Raw genomic sequence first — 17842 nt, 5'->3', positions numbered from 1 at the left:
TGTTGCACATGATGTCGGAGATTGGTGCTTCACTTACCACTTTCATGGGGTGTTCTTCAAAATAATGCTTAAGCTTTGTGGCGGCCATGTACACACCATAGGTCATCTTTCGGAAATGAGGGTAGTTTTGTTTTGAGAGGGAGAGCACCTCGCTCAGGTAGTATACCGGCCTCTGGACGGTTTTTCCTTCCTCTTCTCTTTCAACCACAACTACAACACTCACAACCCGGTTTGTTGCTGCTATGTATAATAGCATAGGCTCCCTTTCTAGAGGTGAAGCCAGTATAGACGCTGTAGCCAAGATGGTTTTTAGCTCTTTGAACGCTGCGTCTGCCTGAGGGGTCCAGACGAACGTGTCAGACTTTTTCATGAGAGCATAGAGTGGCAGAGCTTTTTCTCCCAACCTGCTTATGAACCGGCTTAGCGATGCCAAGCTTCCGGTAAACTTTTGCACGTCTTTTAGATCGCGCGGTATAGTCATTCTTTCAATTGCCCGGATTTTTACCGGATTAACCTCAATGCCTCGGCTTGATACGAGAAAGCCAAGCAACTTGCCGGCAGGGACACCAAAGGTACATTTTGCCGGATTGAGTTTCATCCGGAATCTTCTCAAGTTATCAAATGTTTGCCGGAGGTCATCGATTAAGGTTTCTTTTACCTTAGTTTTTACCACGACATCGTCCACATAGACTTGCACATTTTTTCCGATTTGATCAAACAAGCATTTTTGCATACAGCGCTGGTACGTTGCACCAGCGTTGCGCAAACCAAAAAGGCATAGTGACATAGCAATAAGCCCCGTGCGGGGTAATGAACGCAGTTTTTATTTGATCTTCCTTTTTCAAGGGGATTTGGTGGAAACCGGAATAAGCATCCAAAAAGACAACAGCTCACATCCTGCAGTGGAATCAATCACTTGATCGATCCGAGGTAAAGGGAAAGGGTCCTTCGGGCAAGCTTTGTTTAAGTTGGTGTAGTCGATGCACATGCGCCACACCTTTGGAGCTTTTGCTTCCATGTTCTCTTCTTTTTTCTTCTCGACCAGCACCGGATTGGCTAGCCACTCGGTGTGCAGTACTTCCACAATGAACCCGGCAACCAGTAACTTTGTCACCTCCTCTCCAATGATCTTTCGCCTGTCTTCAGCAAACCGGCGCAGCGGCTGCCTTACCGGCTTTGCATCTTTCCGGACATTTAATGAGTGCTCAGCCAGCTCCCTCGGAACACCTACCAAGTCATCTGTAGACCAGGCAAAGATATTCCGATTCTCACGGAGGAAGCTGACGAGCGCGCTTTCCTATGCCTCATTCATGCCGGCACCGATACGAACGGTGCGCTCAGGGTAAGCCGGATCCAGCACAATGTCCTTTGTTTCTTTTGTCGGCTTAAATGCCGGTGCGCCCAGGTTTGCACTCATTGCCGCTAAACTCAGCTGTGAGGACTGAGCCAACGCACCTGTAGTTTGCATCCTCCTTTTTTCTTCAGCGATCACCAGCGATTCTGCCAGGTTTGATCCGGCGGAAGCTGTTTCCAGTGAGACTTTGTAGTTTCCTACCACAGTCAAGGGTCCACGAGGTGCCGGCATCTTCATCTTGAGATATGCCGTGTGAGTTGAGGCCATAAAAGCAGCCAATGCCGGCCTCCCCAGCAAAGCATGGTAAGGACTATCTAAGTCCACCACCTCAAACTCAAGGTTTTCGACCCGGCAATTGTCACGTCCTCCAAACCACACATCCACCCGGACTTTTCCAACCGGTGCGCAGGATAGTCCCGGAACGATTCCATGGAACGTTGTGCGCGTTGGCTGAAGCATGTTTTCTGTTATGCCCAGCATGTTCATGGTGTGCCGGTACATGATGTTTATGCTGCTCCCATTGTCTATCAGCACCTTGCTGAACTTGACTCGAGCATTTGGCCCTTGCATGATTGGGTCCAAGACAAGAGCATAGCCACCCGGGTTAGGCATGATCTTTGGGTGATCCTTGAATGACCACGAGATCTCTTGATCAGACCACAGCATATATTTTGGTACTGCCGGCATCACCGCGTTCACTTCCATAGAACGGCGATATAGGCTCTGTCTGTCGGTTGGCTCAGTTACGAACACAACGCAGCACATATCTGGATCTTTGTAAATATTCCGGCCCAAAGGTGCCGGTGGAGGTGGTTGGCCATTGCCTTCTCCCACTTGGTTAAATTGCTGGTATTGTTGCCGGTTTGGCTGCACCGGTAAGGCGTTTGCCCCGGTAAGCGGTGGTGGTGGTGGTAGCTGTTGTTGCCGCGGCATGTCTTGGCGGTTGTGCATCTTTTACCGTTCCCTTTTGCATCAAGTACTTGGTCCAGGTACAATCCTTCGTCAGATGGTTTGACGGGTGTGCCGGATTCGGTGTGTGCCATCGGCAAGGTTGGTCCATGGCAGCTTCCATGGTGTACTTTGCGGGTTCTTGCCAGTTCTTTTTCTGAACCCAAGGCTTCTTTTCTACCCACTATTTTTTAGGACCCGCCCATGGCTGCGATCCGGTTCTCTCGCTCTCGATCGCCGCGGCCTCGTAGTTTTCTTGCACCGCAAAGAACTTGCTGCGGACCGTACCTTCGATCCGGGAAATCTTCCCTTCTTTTGTTATTCCGGTTATCCCGGTGTTGCTCTTGGCGCTGCTGTTCCGGCTCAGGTTGCACTGCCGGCTGCGTTGGGTCTCCCTACACATAGCTATCCGCCACACGTATCATCTCTGCCAACGTTGTCGGCATGTTCCGCTGCAGCTTTTGCCACAACGGTGAACCTCTCCTGCATCCACTGCTAAACCAAGCAATGGCTTGTGCCCGATTACCCCTTCACAGGAGTTCCTTGTAGTGTTCCACCGGGCCAGATAATCCCGGTCTGTTTCGTTCTGGCGCTGTATGCACAGAGCGAGCTGCTGCGGCCTGTTTGGCCTCTGATAGGTGCTGCTAAAATTGCTCACGAAAGCTTCCTCAAAATCCAACCAGCCATTTATGCTTCCTGCCGGCAAGTTGTTTAGCCAGATTCTTGCCGGTCCAACCAAAAACGATGGTATGATTCTCACGGCCCATCGCCGGTTTCCTCCTCCAGCTACGGTTCCTCCGCCGCCTGCGACGTATACCGCGGTCACGTAGTCCGCGAGCCAGTCTTCCGGCTTCGTAGTGCCATCATATGTTTTTGTGTCACGAGGCAACATAAAGTTGCGAACTGGTGGCTTTTCTTTCATGATCCTTGGACCAAAACACTTTGGGCCCGGGGGACCTTCTTCTTCGATCATTTCTGACAAGTATACCCTATCCAGACGGTGCCTCGCATCCCGTTCCGGTAGGTATCTTTCTCCCAAGCGTTCTCCCAACGGGTTCCGGTATGCTACCAGTCTTGCGGAATCAGCCTCATCATAACATTCCGGTACCGCGGCCCTTGCCTGCCGGTACCTTGGGGGATCTATTTCCTCCTCATCATACGCCGCCCTTGCAGCTCGATAATTTTGCCCGGTTTCTTGTCTACCGGCATGATTGTTTCCGGCATAGCCCTCTTTGGCGTAGCCTCTGTTTGCCCCTTGGCCCTTTCTGCCGGCATCATATTGCCCGGCTTGTTGTTTTCCGGCAAGAACCGGATCATACACAGTCATCTGCTGCGTATTCACCTCTTTTTCTCTTCTTCTGTCCGGATGGGGGGACGAAGCCTGCCCATGGGACTTGCTACCGGCATTCCTTGTCGAACGCGCGGATTTTGAAGCCACAGCCTTGTTTAGCTTATCAAGCTGCTCATCATTTTGCTGCTCGATAGTTTCAAGCAGTTCCCGGACACGCTCTTGTTGTTTTGCAAGAGCGTCCCCGGAAAGCGAGTCACATAGCGCTACAGCAGCTTTAGCAGCTTTTATTGTTTTATCCGGGCTACTGTACTTAGGTCTCTCCACAATGCTCACAGATGCAGATGTGCTTTTGCCGGCAGCAATTTCTTTGCGCAGATCCTGATCTAGATTGCGAGCCTTAAGCCGGTTTTCCGGTAGCCTAGCAGCATGAGCGCTAACAGAAGCAATGCCATGGGCAGCGTTATACTCACGTACGGTTAGGTTCAGCTCGCGCTGCGCCCTGACGATGTCTTTGCCGCTCTCGAGCATCTTCTGGCGCTGCGCCTCCAGCTCCGCCTGAGCCGCTGCCGGGTCGATGTTCTGCGCGATGGGGGTGGCGAGGACGTTCATCGCCGCTTGGAGTGGTGTTTCCGGTGGCGCGGACGATGCTCCCGCAGCGCCTGCGCCTCGTTCCAGCGGTGTCTTGGCCGCACGGGTCGAAACCGCACGCCCAACGCCTTCTTCCGCAGCTTCTTTGCCGGCGTCGACCGCGCCTGCCATCATCACCTCCACACTGCCAGGAGCGCAGCCTGCATGTAGCCACCTTGGCGGATCCGGCGCCACCAGCACCGGCGAGAGGCACTGGCGGACAGGGACGGTGCCGAAGTAGATGCGGTGGCTGCCGAACTCGATGATGCGGCCGTTCTTGGGGAAGATGCCGCCGTTGGCGAAGCAGCCCGCGTTGTCGTTGATAAAGTCCATGGCGTAGATGCGCTGCACCAACGCGGAGACCGTACGCTGGCCGGCGACGTCGAGGATGCCCGCCCGAATGTGAACTCCAGCAAGCGCCACTTCATGCCTCACGGTGGGCGCCAACTGTCATCGTGGCGAACGAGCAGATGCCATGGGATGGCTTAAGTTGGGGCCGAATGGGCGCTAGAGGATTCGGGGGAGGGTTTGCGACTAGATGGGATGAACTTCCGGATGCTTTCCTCAAGAACACAACCAAAGGCCGGTATGCAGGAAGAGAGACAAGAGGAAGAACTCTGCACTAGATCGCTAGCTTCATTGATCTCAACATGGTTACAGGTTCTTGGATACAAGGTCTATCGTCTAATCTCCTCTATCTGCACGCGCCTGTAAGAGGCTGTACCCCCTCTCCTTATATAGGGGAGAGGGTGGCTTACAGAGCAAGAAACCCTAATGGCATCTTTGACTGGACAAACTACTTTACAAAGCTACTTTAAGCATGGATGACGCCGGGGCCTTCTTTAATCAGGGACGCTGACGTCCTCCGGCTTCTTTCAGCGTCACCCTTCTCTTTGGCGCCAGGGCTCCGATTAAAGTCACTTTGCTTAGCTCATCCTTGTCTTCTAGCTCTGCAGAGAATCTTTGACCAGTCTTGCCGACAGGCCCTTCTTTCCGGTATCTTCTTTATCCGGTTCCGGTATACCTCTCCTGGGGATACCGGCTTAGCTTCATTTAGCCAAACTCTTATCTTTGTGCTTCGGTAAGAATATTAAACCGGTATCTTGATGGCTCAAACCATCCGGTTTGGCATGCCTTTGGCATACCGGGGGTCATCCCCCCAACACTGTTAAACACTTCTTTTGTGAATATGTCACTATTGTGCTGGCCTCTAGGAGGCTGTTGAACACTGCTTTTGGACCTGGGTAGTATGCCCCTAGGTTTAGGCAACTGTCTTACCACTCTGACGCTAGATTAGGAACTATTAAGTACTCTGTTCATTGTGTATAAGTGTTTGCTGTGCTTATGATCGTGTTTGATCTATTTGTGTGCCGTTATATGATGGTAAGGTCACCATATTTGATTGTGGTGAGGAGAAGCTGTTGTCAGGGTGCCCAAAATGGCAACCAAAACACATGTGTTGTGGCGAACGAGATGGAACGTTGTATCCACACATCCAAACAATGTGCACTTCTGTTCAGGCCGGTGCAGCAGAGGCTACCAAACGATGGGCCAAAAGTGGCCCGTGGCCCGTTCGCGACACGCAGGAGCACCCATCTCGTTGCGCCAGTCATGCAAGATTTTGGTCCAGCCTACCAAACGCGCCCTTGGTGGATAATGGCGTCCAAGTGGAGTATTTATGTACGAAAGACACTGTACCTTCTGCTTGATGGTATTTAAAGTTGGAGATTGGGCAATTGTAGAATTAATTGTGCTGATATGTTTGCTGTTGTACCAAAAGTTGAGAGATTTTAGGCAAAAGTGTTTGAGCTTAAACAGCACAGCTTGACTACAAAATATAAAATGTAAGCAATCGGATTTGCAGTGGCAAATCAAAATGAAAATTCAGGTGCAGGGGTTCTCCCCTCCCCCAGTGACAGGCAATTTTTTTTGTCATAGACAAAATGGACTGAACTTTCATCGAAGAAGAAAACCAAGCTCACAGAATAGAAAGAACAGGGAGACTTCAGAGCAACCACAAAAGACCCTTTAATCAAGGAAAACAACAGCAAATGTTACAGCTTTATTTACATCAAAAGAATTGTTGGGTCTTTTGTGGTCTTGCTTCCCAGCCTTTCGAGACAAGATTTGTCAGGGAAAAGAAGACAATGTCTGATAAGCTAAACAGGGTTGTTCATAGTTCATCCAAGCTAAACAGTGTTTTGCAAAGTAGAGATCACAGACAACTATGTGCTGAACACCTAACAGGAACACAGTTACACAGAGATTGGCTCGTGAATGCAGTTTGTCTTGGAAAGCATAAAAAGGACTTTCCAACACCTTTAAGCCATCAAGCTTCATAAACTAGGAAGCTTAATCTAGGAAGCTCAATAGTGAGAACATAATAAAGCTTTATGAAATAGCAACTGAACTGTGCTGTACATAACAACTCGGTTACATGTGGCATCAAGAAGCTTTGGCTATTGTACTGATCACTAACAAAACTGTGCCTGGCATAACGGGTTCAGAAATATTGAGGCATTAAGCACTTCAGGAAATCCTGTATCTGACCAACAGCTCATAAGGAATTTGTATATCATCTCATATCTTGCTCCTGTATCTAACAAGCTTTGCCAATGTCTCCTGAGCAGCCACTGTCTGGGCGTCGCCATGTCCAAGCATCACCGTCCTGATGCTAATGCATGTCCTGCACAGCTCTTCGCCAGTGTCGAACAGCCCGCCTCGGAGCAGAAGCTTCGCTCTAGTCTCAAGCAATGTTGCCTTGAGGAGGGTCACCTCCTGCCAGATGAACTCGTCCACACGGTGGTTTGGTTGCAGCTTTTTTCTCCAGGATAATGAACCGCGGTTCCAGTCCTGCATCCGTGACGTATAAGACTTCTCCACCTCCTCAAGGATGTTGGTGCAAACCTTGAGCAGCTCTAAAGCTGAGCTACACCGTGAGAACGTCATGAAGGACTCAATTGCCAGGGGCAGGGCAGTCTTCCGTATGAAGAGGACCATGTCAACCGCCTTAAGTTGAACAACAGGTGGCTCAGACTTGAAGCCAAACACAAGGAATGCACTAGCCCACAAGTGGTCTGAATACACCGAGGGGTTCCCAGCCCTCATTACCCCATTCACAGCCGCAGTGGTCGGCGCCAAGCCTCCCCTGATCTTCCCAAAGAGCTGTGTGATCGGGTGGAACTGGATCCAGCAACCAGGATGACGATTTGCCTTTCTTGCCAACCCGAGCTTAACAAGTAAGAGTGCCGACTCCACCTCGGCTTTTCGGCCATTAGGAGCTAGAAAACAATGTGTACCACATAGAAATGCAGTTTTGAGGGATTCACCAAACAGGTGAATGCTGCCTTTCACTGGTAGCTTGCTCGCAGTCGCAGCCAATAGTGTAGACGACACAGGAGCAGGAGCTAACCAAGAACCAGCAATGATCATCTTCGAGGTCAGGTGTCCTCCTTTCGCACGGTCCATCAAGGCAAAAGAAAATACCAGGACCTTAATTAGGAAGGAATTGTTACGGCAGAAGCCGTCGTCGTTGGCATCATGTGGAAACAAATTTTCGTTCAACGATATTCTTTCAACAGCCTCAAACAGAGTGGAAGGAGCAATCATGAGCTCAGAAAGCAGTGAACCGACGACCCACAGACCAAAGCTCAGCCTACCCAGCCTCTCGTCCAACTTCCTGAGGACTTCAGTTTCGTCAGGTGGATAGTCATTCTTAAGCTTACCCTTCATCAAGATCATCGCATCAATGTATGAGAGCTGTGGCAGCTGCATCGGCTCAAGATTCATCACACGTGGTAATCGCGTGGTGACAATGACATTCGTCGCACCAGTGTTCCGAGGGATGAAGTCATGAAGGTCCTTACCTTCCCACCAGTCCCTCTCGTTCTCGAGGTTGTCAATGACAAGCAAGTAGGGCACATCCCGGAACAGCTCCCGCTTTACCCTCTGGAATGCATCAAACTCCTGCTCCTCAAAGCTCCTGATCCTACCCCTCTCTTTCTCTGCCTCAGCACTAATATCCAACCCCAGATTCATGGATAAATTGAGTATGTTCTGCCTCAAATACCGAGCTTCCCCTCCAATCCACAGCACCATCTTGTACCTCTGTGAATACCGGTAAGCAAACTCCAATGCCAGTTCAGTTTTGCCGATACCTGAAGAGCCATTTATGCAGACCACGCTAGTACCGCCGTAACCCTTGCTGTTGCACCGGAACCTTGTTCTCCTGTGCTTTGATCTCTGCTTCTGAAGATTTCGACCTTTCACCGATGACAGCTCAATCACTGGATCAATCCAGGCCTCCAGTGTCGGCTCCTTGCATTTGCGCATTTCCAAACTGATGTACTTGGCGTTAGATGTCCTCACTGTGTCACTCTCCTCGTCGGCAAAGCCGCCATCAGACACGCCACTGGATCTTTCATTTACAGTGGAACCCCTCGAGCAATCCACTTCTTGGATATCTACTGTGGATCCAAAGAAAAGCCCCTCGATTTCACTCAGCTCTTTCTCCCTTCCGACAAAATGCCGGTTGCGTGGGAAAGGTATGCCTCCAGACCCCTCACTCTCCTTCTCAGCAATGTTCTTCCGGCCAAGCTTAGACTGCAGCAAAGTGACTGTCCTGGACACACAGCTTCTCCAATTGCTCTCATTCGCCTCGAGCTTGAACTCGTGGCACCGCATTAGCCCTTCAAATGCTTCCTTCCCTTCCTTATCCTCCAACTTACCATCAAACAGCCCAGCAATCTCCGCCGGCTCGGTGTCGAACAGGATGGGGATCAGGTTCTTCTTCTGAGCAAAGAACCTGATTTCCTCGAGGCTGTAAGGGTTGAGGAAGCTTGACATGGTTACCACCACGACGCCGAACGCCACGGAGCAAATAATCCGGTCGGCAATCTCATGAATCTGTGTGTCGGAGTACTTCGCCCGGTCGGCGACGAACGAAGCAATGCCCTGCAGCTCGAGCTCCGCCTTGAGCCACTTGCAGAACCTGCCGAGGTTGCCGTTGTTGTGGTAGCCAATGTACACGTCGCAGCTCCGGAGCTTGGCGTTGGACGACGGCGAGGCCACGGAGCCCCGGGTGAAGGACACCCGCGGCACGGGGAACGAGAAGGACACGCGCGGCGGCGCGCCGCCACAGCCCCCGCCGTCAGAAATCTTGACCGGGTCGATGCCGCTGGAGTCGTACCGCTCCGACGGCGGCGTGCGGGACGCGCTCGGCGCGTCCGTGTCCTCCGACTGGGACCCGGCGTTGGAGCAAGACGCCGGCGACTGCGCCGTCGTGGTGGTTACGCTCGAGGCCTTGCTTTCTTGATACGGCTGCCGCTGTGGCGGCGGCGGCGGGTCGAGGACTCGAGGCGAGATGTACGGGGACTGCAGCGCCGACACGAAGGCGGAGGAGGGCGGCGACGGCGAGTAGAGGTGCGGCGTGAAGGAGATGGCCGGCGAGTCAATGGGGTTGGACCGGTCGGAGCTGCTGCCGAATCCGGCATTATTGGTCCTGATGGTGAGGGACGTGGTGGCAATGGGGATATCCTTGGGCACATCAAGAAAGCTCGGAGCTTCTTTCTGTCCCTCCTCCATGGCTACCAAATCACAAAGCTCGGCAAGTTTGCTGGCATGACCTGGTGCTCCTCATGTCCCTACCAAAGATTCAGCAAAAGGGAGATAATAAGAACGCATTCATATTACTAGAATCAAAAGGAGAAAGCATGTAGTCACATCTCATTCAGAAAATAGAAAAGCAATACATGTTCCAGCAAGATTCTGCACTTGATTCAGCCCAAAAACGTGTAAAGGAAATGGAAGTTTGAACAAGCAAGTCAAGCAAGAAACAACTTACTGATATAATAAGGTATCCTTCAAGAATCCAATGACAATGCCCCCTCTCTTGGGAGTTCAGAACCAGCTGCTGAAGCTTCAAGAACCAAAAATGGGTGGAGGAGCTGGAGCCGGATTTGAAAAATGGCCTAGCTTTCCGGCTCAAACACCATTGAATGGATGTGTGATCTTTGTCCTAGGTATGGAAGGAAATAAAAGGGAGGAGGCCCATTGATGCCAAGAAAGTACAGGTTCAGTTCAAGGTCCTCTCTTGAGATGACCACCAACCCCTAAAAATATTGGGAACCAGATGTGGCATCAAAAGGTGCAGGTAAATGTTTAGCTACTACTACTGTCTACTACTAGTACACTGCCAGTGAAGCTAGTGCCACACAAGACCAGCACCATTTCCAATGGTAAAATAAAATCAGCCACACACCAACAGTATAGCCCAAATGCAGCAATGCCCAGAGCATCATATCATCCTGTCCGTCCAATTTCAGGATCACTGGCATCTGGTCTCCATCTGGTGATGGTACTGGCAAGAGTTTTGACCATGTACAGCAGCAGCAAAGCAAGTGTGATTCTCATCTGGAACTGTGCTTAGAAAGAGGGGCGGGTGCATAGATTATAGTTTGGTTTGGTTTGGTTGGGCAATTTGAACAGTAGCATCTGACCGCCTAATCCCTTGTTTTATGTGCTCTGGGTGGTGCCTCCGGCTGCACGTTCGGTTAATATGGTTAATTCGGTTCGGTAAATACGGTTTTTCGGTAAATACAGTTTCAATACTTCGGTAAATACGGTTACGTATAAAAATACGGTTCGGTTTCGGTAATAACCATATAAATTCGGTTCGGTTTCGGTAATAACCAAATTAACCATAGTTGACGTGAATTTTTGAATAACACCTACTTTTTATGGACATATATTTGTTTATGTATTTTTTTAAAGACCAAACTGATTGTGTTACATGAGAAACAAATGATAAATAATAGAAATGCAGCCAAAATAAAAATTGCAACACTATTTGGGACTTGAACTGACGACTTGTCCATATATACGTATACTAACACATCCAAACCACCACACTAGACTACCTTTGTTAGCACAACGTGCACTTCTAAATGAAATAAAACGTTAACATGAATTTGTGATGGGCCTGGAAAGCAAAATTCTTTGTTGGGATGTGCTATTCGGTTTTGTTCGGTTAACCACGGTTTTTCCAGTTTTTAACTGAATTAACTGAAGTGTATATGGTTAGCACTTTTGCTAACTGAAACCTAACCATAAAACCATAAAAACTGAAAATTCAGTTCGGTTAGGTTTTTTTCGGTTCGGTTTTCAGTTTCGGTTCGGTTATGTGCAGTCGGACTGGTGCCCCCTCACAGGCTATTTTACAGTGCCCCAAGCTTAGCTACAAATTAACTATGGTGCTAAACTGCTACACTAATCCAATCAAGTGCAATACCTATGGTAGAAACCCTAGAGTACTTGGTTGGGGAGATCTTGCAGTGGATAGAGCACAAGACGACATGAAATAGTGCAGCTGGGGGAGCAGGCATGGCATGGCCTCTCAGCTTGTTGTGGCATAGAAAACTGGACCCCAAGAAATAGAGCAAGACCAGTCCAACTGCAGCAGCTGCATTCAAATCAAATGCATATGCTGCTCTCTCACTCACCAGCAAACAAATATAAAGCAGAAATCTTTTCTCTCCACGCACACAAGTGAACAATACTGTTTCTCTCTCTCCAACACATGTTGGATAGCAGATGTGGCAGGCCGTGCTGGTGGTGGTGGTGGTGTAGCCATTGATGATTTGATTCTCTCCGGCTCCTTTTCAGGGTGGAGATAACTCACATGTTGACCGACGTGATGATGGCATCTAGGGCTTCTGTTTTCTAGGGCATCCTTCGGCTTGGGATTTTTACAGCTGACAGATTGTTCTTCAGATCGTCTATGGGGATAAGTAACTACACTTTTACTGTACTCAAGATTTCAGACAAAGAACGGAACGGTTGTTAATTTATCATATGAATCACTTCTTCGTCCTTCCCAAACAAAATTCAGTGGTCGGTACAAGTGATATTGCTGCCAGCAAGAAGCTCCCACTCTAAACTAGATGCAATTAAGAAAAGCGTTTCTGTACTCGCAGCAGTATAAATGAGCTACCAGATCTCGTAAGTTCAAAATTAAGAGTACTCTCTGAGCTAGGCAAATATGATAAGAGCATCTCTAACAGAACCCGTAAATCCCGCTGGAATCGAACTTTTCCGGCGGATTTAAGGATTCGGGCCAAAACGTGCGCCGATCAGTGACCGAATACATGGGCCAGCCCGAATACGAAGTTCAGGGGTCCGAGAAACTCCCCGCACGGCCCCTATTAAAAGGGTTCGCGGAGGGGAGTTCGGTTCGTAAACCTTACTCCCCTCCGCCGCTCCTCTCCCGCCGCCTGCCTCCGCTCTGACGAGCAATTCCGGACTCTCCGACGCCGCTCCGCCGCTTCGGTCAGCTCCCCTCCGTCCGGAATGGCGCGTGCAAGACGTGTGGGTAGGGGAGGTGGCCGATCCGGCGCCGGAAGGTCTACTCGGCGTCCGCCGGGTGTACGGGCGTCGCCGGAGCGCGCAAGGCGTAGGCGCTCCGACGTCGCGTGGAAGCGGGCCGGCCGGAAGTGGCCGGAGATGATGGCGTACCTGCAAGCGCGCGCGGAGGAGGCGCCGGAAGGAGAACCGGGGGCACCCCCGCTGCCGGCGCGTGCAGCCCACAGCTGCCGGAGTTGCCCCCGCGCGGCGACGACAACGACGCCGCCGTCGGGCCGCCTCTTGCCTGCAGGAGCACCTCCGAGGCTGCGGTCGTCGAGGTGGCGGCGGTCGTCGTCGCCTAGGAAGAGCCGGCGAGCAAAAACCCTCCGCCGGCGACATTAGCGCCCCGGTGACAGTATAGTCACTCCGGGGACTAAAAATCTAGTTTAATTAGGTCCCCAGTTCGTAATGTAGGTCGAATATGCATGTATTTTTCCCTAGTATTGCAAATTATGAACGAATTCAGCTTGATCCGATGAAATCGAGTGCAATCGTGAATTTCGATTTTCCGCAACGTTTGATTTCAGCGAGTTCAGTTCACGTTTTCGGTTTCTGTTCTGCGCCGTCGCTAAATCCGCTACCAAATTATTTTTGGGAGACTGAACTCACTTTATTCGGTTCTGAGAAATAGGGGCTCTATTAAAGATGCTCTAATGCGTGTGTTCCAATCCAAAGAACTGGAAAAAATGGAACGCCACATCTTACGCATCTTAGTTTAAAAACATAAGTTTGTTTTCCAGTTCTTGAACCAGAATAACTCTCCCACCTCCTAAGTTTTTTGGTCGGGACAAGATTGCGAGAATTTGACCTTTTGATGATTAATTTTCAGTTTTAGAAGAATTTACTACAGAATAAGTGTCCCTGATTTATTACAAGAATTGGAGGAAGTACTTTATATAGTTTTTGTTCCTGTAAAGCACAGTGAGCATTACCGGTGACCATGAGTTCCAATCTTAAAGCGAGCTGGTTTGATTATGGGCTGATGCTACACGGTATGTACATTTTCTACTACTTCTGCATAAGGCAACGGTATGGGTGCATACCATGTGTCCGTTATGCACGAAGAAAGTATATATGGATGGGGATCAATTATTAGTTCAGTCCAAGAGAATACAGCATGCATCTTGTGTATAATTGAGCATGACTGTATGAGACATATGCGATGCACATCACTGCAATCAGTAGTCCGGTGATCCCATTAACTACTCCATCTATAAGTAAGTGACTTAACTTTATCTATATGCAGCTGTATTTTAGTTATAGATACTCCATCCATACAGATTTATTAGGGTATTACGTATTTCAAGAAAAAACTTTAACTACTAATTTGATCAAGAAAATATAAAATATAAAGCACAAAAAATACCATTGCAAACTTTTTTTAAATATGAATCCATTGGTATAATTTTATGGCATATACCTCATATTTTATTGATTAAATTAATGATTCTTTCTTAATAAGTAAGACCATAATAAACTGGTATGAAGGTGGTACCTTCGTATCTAGAAAAAATCGAGTCACTTAATTTAGAATGGAGGGAGTATGTATACACAAATATTATACACGATAAAGGACTTGTGTAATTGGCGCAATGCCCGAACATATGCATCGGGACCTAGGTTCAACGGAACCTGATAAAGGGTCAGCCCAACAATTGGCATTTTCTATCTCCACAAGAATTGAACAAAATATTTCTAGGTAGAGGATGCACATATGTACGTGTGTGCCAATTTTCATACCCAAATTCAAAAGTATGTAGCTTAGGAAAAAAATCACAAGTTTCAAATGAACAGTCTAAAATAAACTTCCCTCCTGAAATGTTTATAACTTAGTGGTCGGATAATTATTTAATTTACTATAATAATAAGTTTAATCGGATTTACGAGTACCTATGTTCCAAAAATTCGCTTTGGCGCAATGCCCACGATCACATATTGTTCCACAGTTCAAAGCACTTCTAACATATTCTTACCTTCCAAATAAATAATGGGATATTTCAGAAAATTTCCGTGGGTGTGTCCCATCACGATTAAGAGCAACTCCTTTGTTGCATCTCTAAAAGGTTCAATCCATCCATGGTGCATCAATCCATCACGGGTGACTGACTACCTGTCTGCTTTCTAGGCCTAGTGAGAACTAGGTAGGCCACCAAATGCAATTTAGTACCAACATACCTAGACACTGTCTTATAAAGCAAAGCAATTCGAGCTACTAGCAAGAAGGCCACCTTACCTTCCAAGGAGACATGGAACACATAATTAATACTCCCTTTGTCGTGGTTTTAGTTTAGAATTGAACTAAAACCACAACAAGAATATTAAAACGGAGGGAGTAGTTGAGGTAGGCCAATACGCTTCAGAAGTGTAGACAATTGATTTGGTTCCAACTCCATTTAACCGTCACTTTCTTTATGCGGTTTGGAGAGATCAATACAGTAACCAAGAAACCAAACACACCACAATTAAGCCTGTCCTATCATAGTTGTCAACATCTCAAGCATATCAGCGAACAGTTTTTCTCTCGAGAGTGATTAGCAAGCAGTTTATCCTTGGCTATGGACACTTTCAGGTGCCAACTGAGATACAGTACAAAGATGATGCAAAACAAGAGCAGGTTACCATCGATGGCGAACCCTCAAACAGGTTAGTGACAAACATTGTTTTACCAAGAGAAAATTGCGCAAACCAGCAACTCTTGGGACCATTGTCACACAAACCAGTGACTCAAATATTTTGTTGCACAAACAAGTGACTCTAGGGATAATTGGTTGCATGGAGCTCTAATTAACAGATTATGCAATTAAACACGGTTATTAGATGGGTAGGCTCCAAACGAGTTTCCCCATGAGCGGTTTTCAGCCGCGTCCCCCAAACAGGTTTTTTGTCTGGCGAGGCCGTCCCCGCTACACAGGGGACACTCCGGGCACGCCGGACACAATGAAAAACGAGGCGGGGACTGGCGGGGCCGATCGAAGCGTCACAGCTTTACCTTAATGGCGCGCGGAGTGCGCGAAGCGCTCGCGCTTCGACGACGGCGTCGGCCCCTCCGGCGGCCAGTAGTAGGTTGTGCGACTGCGAGTAACCGACCGGTGTAGGCCGCGCGACGGCGAGTAGGTACGGCCGTTGTAGTTTTAGGTTAACTCGACTAACCATCTCTGTAAATATGATCATTTTGGTCAATCAATAATAATGAAAAAAATCTTTTGCTTACCTACTCACCGCTGACCAGGCCCGGATGCACCCAACGCGGACACTTTCCGCGACCGCGGAGCGTCCACAGAGACGCAAACCTGGCGCATATTTGAGTCAGGTTTGCGTCTCCGCGGACTGCCCGGTCACTATGCGTCGCCCCACTGGAGCAGGGCCCAGACCCATTTCCGGTCACGGCGGACGAAAACGGTCGTCAGCGTCCGTTTGCGTCGCGCCGCTAGAGATGCCCTAATTGCATAATCTGTTAATTAGAGCTCCATGCAACCAATTACCCCTAGAGTCACTGGTTTGTGCAACAAAATATTTGCGGTGACCCAGCGTACCACTGCATGGTGTAGTACACAAGTCGTTGACATAACACAAGTGAAACATCGTTCCACTCATATTACATCTCTCAGAGTGGTACAACAGAAACATATGCGAGTCCAAGGTATGTCTATAGAAGTACACACGAGCTGTTTACATAAGATCAACACAACCTCCTACTTTACAGTGAGGTAAAACTTCAATTAAAGCTCCAGAAGAACGACTCGTAGTCTATCCTATAACTATCACTATCTTTAGAGATGCTAGGCTTGCTATAGAATTCTAGCTATTTAGGTGCTAGGATTAGGGAAAGGTTCCCTTCTATTACTAGTCTAGGTTTTCATTATAGCTGATGCAGAAGTTGACTCCATTGACTTCTTTGATTGGATTCTTCATCTTGTTGCAGTTGACTCCTTTGTCTTCGAGTTCCACGGTGGTTTCTCCTTCGGTGCCTTGATCTAAGAAGGGGGTTCAAATGGGATAGAATGAGTACGAGCGTACTCAGCAAGTTCATATTAGGAAATATGTGTATCATGCACTAGCTACAGCCATAGACCAGAAAGTCATAGGCCAATGCAAGTTTTCATAATCATTTCTTCAAAAGGTTTATTTTATTCTGAAAACTATGCCCGTCAGTCTTCACAGGTTGACTAGAACTTCGTGGAGTTCCTTTCCTGCCGCGTTAGCCCCTTCCCTAACAGGAGTGACAATACAATTCTTGATACCCTCTGCAGAGGTGCGTTACTTTACCCCACAAGAGATCTTAACCATGTTGCCGGCCGAGAGTATGTCCCCGTCCACACTTCCTTTGGTGTGAGGCCCAGTATAAGATCCAAGCCAATCACTGCCTTCTCCGCGACCCTGCAAACCCACCCTTTTGTCCAACCGTACACCTCCAGTAGACTTCCCCCGATAATACGGCTTTACTCATGGTGTACTCCGGACAATCCATCATAGATCGTAGAGCCATCATCACTAATGGATGGGGATTTAAAAGGCTATCCCAACCTACGGCAGTGCCTCCAACACCCCGCCGGCTCTACCAATCCGTTGGCGTGCAGAAGGGAAAAGATACAGCTGACTTCCCCAGAGCCATTATAGATCTTATGGATAACGCGATATGTACGGCGCTAGAATCACTGGACGGCATTGGTAATTAATCCTAGGGTGATATAACCCATGCAATGGAACCTCCACCATATCAACACATACCATGGTTCCATTGCCCACCACATAGTCATATTCATAATTGTAAAATAATACTTTGCTTTTCAATGCATGAGTGATAAGTATAGTACTTTGCATATAGTTTGATACAAATAATCAAATGACATGAGCAAGCGATGAACTTGCCTTTCTTGACTGCAAGATTATGCAGGCAAAAGCTTCGATACATGATAACTCCAAATTCTGAAATACCATCATCGTCCGGTAAGGACAATGTTAAAGAACTGGCAAAGATGCTATAATGCATAGTATGAGATGCAATCGTCCCGAGCGTAACTTAACCTCGATGATTAAGGATGTATGAGTTGTAAAGATTTCTTTAGGGTTGTTTGCACTTTTAGAATGGTTCTCAAACAAGGTTCTTATTAGGGTTTGGTTATATTAGCATCATAACCAAGTGATATAAGACATCATAACAAGTACACACATAAAGAATAGTGATGGAATAATATGTAAAGAACAGTTGTCAATTTTAAGTT

At 48.2% G+C, this 17842-nt stretch overlaps 1 protein-coding gene across 1 annotated transcript; it reads right to left on the bottom strand.

Annotated features, from left to right (window-relative positions):
* Positions 1-6593: 6593 nt before the first annotated feature.
* On the bottom strand, positions 6594-10391 carry LOC127316929 (uncharacterized). Its single transcript, XM_051347409.2, has 2 exons — positions 10063-10391; positions 6594-9862 (listed from the first exon to the last, which is right to left on the bottom strand). The coding sequence occupies exon 2, from the start codon at positions 9801-9803 to the stop codon at positions 6801-6803; it is 3003 nt and encodes a 1000-aa protein (XP_051203369.1). The 5' UTR covers positions 9804-9862; positions 10063-10391; the 3' UTR covers positions 6594-6800.
* Between the last annotated feature and the right edge of the window lie 7451 nt (positions 10392-17842).

This window comes from Lolium perenne, chromosome 7 (genome assembly GCF_019359855.2).
Source record: "Lolium perenne isolate Kyuss_39 chromosome 7, Kyuss_2.0, whole genome shotgun sequence".
Classification (NCBI taxonomy): Eukaryota; Viridiplantae; Streptophyta; class Magnoliopsida; order Poales; family Poaceae; genus Lolium; species Lolium perenne.
This window is presented reverse-complemented; position numbering and strand designations above follow the sequence as displayed.

Bases quoted from the DNA above. Each gene is read 5' to 3' on its own strand.
- LOC127316929 (XM_051347409.2), bottom strand. From the start codon at position 9,803: ATGGAGGAGGGACAGAAAGAAGCTCCGAGCTTTCTTGATGTGCCCAAG.